Below are 6000 nucleotides of genomic sequence, written 5' to 3'. Positions count from 1 at the left end.
GCTGAAGACATGGTTCTTGTAAAACCTTCCCAAATAAAAAGAAGCGCCCACCTCAAGTTGGGGGCGGGGAATGTGCCGGGAAAATCAGCTGGGTTCATGGTTTTCTGATAATCCTCCTTTTTAAGGAGAACTAGAATTGACACCCCCTTTCTGGATCTGTGCTCCCCATTTTTAAATTTTGAAACTTTTTATTTAATTAATTCATTTAGACTATTTTTCCATGGTTACAAGATTCATGTTCTTTCCCTCCCCTCCCATAGCCAACCGTCCTCCCCATTAGTCCCTTTTATTCCTGTTTCCGATTAAATGGCCTCTTTGGGTTCTAGTTTAAGTGCTGGGACATCCTGCAGATTAAGAGGTGTGATGCCACCCAGCAGCCACAAATGGACCACCAAGGAGCTCCCTCTCTGCCTGCTCCCAAAGCACACACACCTTCCTTCATCTGATGTTAGCACAAAGCAGGCTGTTAGTTAAGGATAACATTAACAGTTTTGATGCAGTTGACCAAGGCCCTGACTGGGCATGTGCCAGTCCCTCGGGCTTTGATATTTAAAGGGGCAGACCCTGGCTGCTCTGTCTTCTGGACTGACACCATAACACAGCAACAAGACTCCACGGAGCTGTCCGAGGCAGAGTCTCAGGCGCTTGCCAGGAAGAAAGAGCCCCCCAGTCTACTGGGGCCAGCAGGTGAACCGGGACTGAAGGCTGATGTGTCGAGCCTAGCCAGAGTACTTTCTCAGAGGGCATCAGCGATGAGCTCCACTCTCTCAAGATGAATCCTTCTCCCATGCTAAGGGGTCTCTCCTGCCCAGCCCAGGATACCAACTGCACCAAGATTATGGCCTCCATGAGTGAGTGGAACAACACAGAAGAGGACGCCTACCATCTGGTCGACCTTCCTTCCATCGCCCCCACAGTAAGCCGGCTCATGGAATCATTTTTTGGTCCATCCCCATCTGGGGTGGCTCTTCCATAGCTCTCCCCACCTCCATGCTATGCCTTAGCCTGTCAGGGGGAAGATTCCCTGAACAGAGAGATCTAGGGGGTAAGGAAAGATGGTGGTTGCGGCTCAGGGAAGCCTTTAGAGAGGGTCCTAAATCAGACACCTCAGAAAAGAGCCGAGTAGCCCCAAATCTAAGCACGAGAATGACAAATTGGAAGACCCCCAGGATGCCTTTGAAGCAATAAGATCAGGAGATTTTGGATGAAGGAAGAGTCCTCTAGAGTCTAACCTGGGCACCCCAACTCTTCCCTTTGACATGGATGTGGGGGGCACCTTCCTTTTTAGAAGGGACAAAGTGTATTAGAATCCTCTTCCTGCATCTTTCTGACACCTTGTTAAAGGAAGGAAGGAGGTCAAGACGACCATCTCTATGTCACTTTAGGCAGCGAGGAATAGATAAGCCCCAATACCTGAAGAGCTTTAGACCAGTTGGAAGCTTTAATAGGCTGCACTGAGACTTGACTTGAGACTGAGAATTTAATAGGCTGCACTGAGAACACCCTGTAGAGGGACTCAAATCCTAGCTCTTCTACCTATTGCTTGTGTTACATTGAGCAGATCACTTAACTTGACCTACATAATTCTATTAATCCTCAATTCTTGGATCTGTTCTCATAGGATCATAGATGTAAAGCCTTGGAAAGGGGGCAGCTGGGTAGCTCAGTGGATGGAGAGACAGGCCTAGAGATGGGAGGTCCTGGGTTCAAATTTGACTTCAGACACTTCCGAGTTGGATGACCATGGGCAAGTCACTTAACCCCCATTGTCTAGTCCTTACCACTCCTCTGCCTTAGAACCAATACTGAGTATTGATTCTAAGATGGAAGGTAAGGGTTCAAAAATAAATAAAGCCTTGGAAAGAACTGTAAAGGCCATCTAATTCAAACCCCATATTTTTCAAAGAGAGAGACAGAGAGACAGAAATAAAGAGAGAAACAGAGAGAGACAGAGACAGAGGCACAGAAAAAGACTGAAAGAGGGAGAGAAAGACAGAGAGAGAGGCAGAGACAGAGAGACAGACAGAGACAGAGACAGAGAGACAGAGAGAGAGAGAGACCAAGTCGGGAAGAAGAGAGGAGGAGGGAGAACATTCCAGGCATGAGGGATAGCCAGGGAAAAGTCACAGATGGAGTTGGGAGATGGAGTGTCCTGTACAAGCAACGGCCAGTATAAGTGGCTTTGTATGAAGTACATGGAAGGGAGTAGAGTGGGTGAAGACTGGAAAGGGCGGAGGGGACCAGTTTGTATGGGACTTTGAAAGCCCAAGAGCCAGAGGTAGCAGGGAGTCACTGGAGTTTGTTGCGGCACATTTTGTTTATTTGTTTTTGGTGGAGCACAAGGAAAGATGTCCATCTTTGCTGGGCTTGGTCTCAAAAGACAGTCAAGCTTCCCATGCTCCCCAATAATAAAACCGTCCTAGAATTTCGTATGGGAAGGGTGGAGGGGGCAGTCTGATATTTTCAGAAGGTAATTCTCTCCTTTGGAGGGCTTGCAAAGGAAAGGAGGAATGAGGGAGGGAGAGCCTGTAGCAGTTCTGGATTTCAGCCAGTCCTTCCCCTAGGGAAAAGGGAGGGGAGGTGGGAGAAGAGAGAGGAGATTGGAAACCCAGATAATGACAAGGACGAAGAGGATAGAAGGAAGATATTGATAGTATGGAAAGACATAGGTAGACCAGTGTAGCAAATAGGGAGTGCTGGCCTTAGAGTCAGGAAGACATGGGTTCAAATCCTTCCTTGGACAGTTAATCACTGGGCCACCTGGATATTCAGACAGTCAACAAGCCTTTATCAAGTCTTTACTATGTGTCAGGCACTGTGCTAATAGCTAAAGATACAAAGAAAGATGAAAAACAAATCCAGATTGCAGTTTTGTTACTACTTACGTGATTTTATTTTATTTTTATTAATGAATTAATTTTAGACTATTTTTCCATGTTTCCATGATTCATGTTCTTTCCCTCCCCTCTTCTCTCCCCCCCCCCAGCTGATGAGCAATTACCCTGGGTTATCCATGTATTGTTGTTCATAACCTATTTCCATATTATTAATATTTGCAACAGAACGATCATTTAAAGTCAAAATCCCCAATCATGTCCTCATCGAACCACCACTTACGTGATTTTAGACCAGAGTACTTCACCTTAGTTTAGGTCTCAGGTTTGTGATCTGTGAGAAAATGGGTTGGGGCAAGATGCCCTCCAAGGTCCCCTTTAAGTCTAGGATCCTACAAACTAATTTTTAGGGGGGGGTGAAGAGAGGAGGGCACGATCCCTTTATGAGGAAAGGAGGTAGGTCTTTGAAGAAGCTACCATTCCGGGGAAGGTGACTCCTACGACACCTTGCTGCATGTCTGCCTCCTGCCCACACAGGGTGACTCAGATGGCCCCTAAAAACCAAGCAAGGATGGAGGGAGTAACTCAGAGGGTCCTTCCCTCCTTGGTCCACCCCTGTGGGGAACTCCCTGGGGGAGCCTAAAGTGAAGCCAGGTATGTACAGTCCCCATCTCACGCAGGAATGTTCCCAGCAAGAAGGAAATGATGATAATAATAACTGACATTTTATGGAGCACTATAGAGTTTGCCAAATACCTTCCCCACATGGCATCATCTGATCCTCCCAGCAGTATATCCTTGCTTCATGCTGTCATTCTCTCTGCTCCCAGAGTGCCTGGGACCCAGACTCCTCAGTAAAATGGTCTGGGTAACTCAGAAAATTTAATCCATTTTAACTAAATGCCTACTGTGTGCAAGGCACAAGAGATAGAGACTAGAAAAGGACATATGCATGGGTCCAAATTACCTGGATAATCTTGAAGCAAGGGTAGCCCTAAATTCTTATCCTTTATTGGTCTGGCTGATAAACTCCTTAATCTCTCTCCATCCCCAACTCCAGTTTTCTTGCTTTCCTCCACTGGGATGAGAACTATGGAGTGTTATTGGTTCCTTTAATTAGAATTAATTAAATTTATTTAATGTTATTATATATAATATTAATATTACACTATAATATAATAATTATTACTCAATATTATTAATATCAAAGTAATCAATTAATATTTATAGATAATTTATAATAAAACACATCAACAAATAAATACATAAATAAATGAAAATAAATGAAAATATTTTAAATTTTTAAAAAAATTCAACCGTCTCTCTCTCAGTATTATGTCTTCAAGACAGATGGTGGTCAGTCACCCTCTGTCAGCCGGGGTGACCTTCCCCAATTCCAAGGCCTGTCGATGCTCTCTGGGGATTCTGGAAACTGCAAAGCAGGACTTAGAATGTTAGTGCCCGGGTCCCAGCTCCCCCAGGAAGGCATAGTGTGTCGAGGTTATATATTGAACCTAGTTCATCCTATTTCCTTCTTTTTTCCTCATTTACCCTATCAGAGTAAGACTGCCCAGGCTCCCTCCCAGATTGGTGGGTGGGAACCAGATGCCATAACAAGGGCCCGAGTATTTTGGAATGTGGAAAGGGGTGTCCAGGTGTAAAAGATTATCTCTAGTGGAGAAGAAAGGTAGAAAAGGAAGGGGCCAGGTTTAGGCTTGGGCAGAGGTCCAACTTGTCATGGGATCGAAATCTCTGAAGCTGTGAGGGCCCCCCTCATTTTAGAGCTGAAGAACATGAGCTCTTTGAGGCAGTGCCTTGTCCAAGGTCACTCAAGGAGTAAGCATCCAAAGTGGGATTAGAACCTGGGTCCTCTGACCCTGGAAATAAGTGATTCCACCCCCACCTTGTACAATGTTGTTTCCCCTCCTCAAATATTGGGGAATGGCTTTAGGGCCCCCTGAAGTGAGGAAGTGACTCCTCTAAGACTCTCCCTTCTCAGAGAGCCTTCTAGCTACTCTTTTCTTTCTTTTAAAAGCCCTCACCTTCCATCTTGGAATCAATATCGTGTACTGGTTCTAAAGCACAAGAGCCATAAGAAGGCTAGGCAGTGGGGGTGAAGTGACTTACCCAGGTCTCCAAGGTCACATTTGAACCCAGGACCTCCTCTTCAGGTCTGGCTCTTGTGTCCCCACTTTTCTCTACTCTTTAAAGATCTCGTGTCTACGAGCCCTTGGAGCCCTTGGAGGACAGGTCTATCTTCATGTTACTTTTTATTACCACCATTCAGCTGACTTAGACTTGATTTCCCCTTTCCTACTCCCGACTCAGAAAAGAAACTGACTTTGAACTGCATTGTCTAGATAGCTGCTGGAAGGAAATGGAGGAGGGCAGGGAATTGTCTTAAATTCTCTTATAGGTCTACTTTCTAAGCTCTCCAACCTTGATTGGACTCATCTCCTCATTTGGGATGGGATCTGGCCTAAAGAGAGTGCTGAGAGCTAGATTCCGAGTCAGAAAAACCTGGATTCCCTGGAGTTAGAGGGAGAGGGGAGATGGGAAAGAGAGAAGGTGAAACTTCATTAGAAAATAAAATAAAATCTATGTGACCCTGGGCAAGTCACTTACTCCCCATTGCCTAGCCCTTACCACTCTTCTGCCTTGGAACCAAAACACAGTACTGATTCTAAGATGAAATGTGAGGGTTTTAAAAAATGAAATAAAAAATCAATTATTAAAAGAAAAAAGAAAAATCTGAATCCCACTTCAAATTCTAACACTATTAGCTGTGTGATACTGGGCAAGACACCTAACCCCCATATTAGAATTTATATTTACACTGGAATGTCATTCAAATAGAAAGTTCCAAATGAAAAATCCTCTATCAAAGCACTTGCTTTGCAACTTATGAGACTTGTCTGTGATTCTGAAGTGTTAAATGACTTGCCCAGGATCATACAGTCAGTATGTGTCTGATATGAAGCCGGATCATCCTGACTCTGAGACCAGCTTTCTACCAACTCCTGATGAAACTCCAGTCAAAAATTCGTTTTTAAAAGCCCACCAGCTCCACCTTCTTGGCTTGTTGTCAGGTGATGGCATCGATTAACCTTAAAGCCGCATTGGAATGTGAGATATTATTAGAGAAGGTAAGCAGGATGTTTTCTCC

At 44.8% G+C, this 6000-nt stretch overlaps 1 protein-coding gene across 1 annotated transcript in view; it reads left to right on the top strand.

Annotated features, from left to right (window-relative positions):
- Positions 1–772: 772 nt before the first annotated feature.
- OPN4 (opsin 4) overlaps positions 773–6000 on the top strand; it is a 35371-nt gene continuing 30143 nt past the window's right edge. The window contains exon 1 of the mRNA XM_001377332.5: positions 773–916. Within this exon, the coding sequence (XP_001377369.2) occupies positions 773–916 (144 nt within the window). The remainder of the gene's footprint in view (positions 917–6000) is intronic.

The sequence above is a fragment of the Monodelphis domestica genome, chromosome 1 (genome assembly GCF_027887165.1).
Source record: "Monodelphis domestica isolate mMonDom1 chromosome 1, mMonDom1.pri, whole genome shotgun sequence".
In the NCBI taxonomy this organism is placed as follows: Eukaryota; Metazoa; Chordata; class Mammalia; order Didelphimorphia; family Didelphidae; genus Monodelphis; species Monodelphis domestica.
Note: the sequence above shows the minus strand (reverse complement) of the source record. Positions and strands in the feature narration are given on the sequence as shown.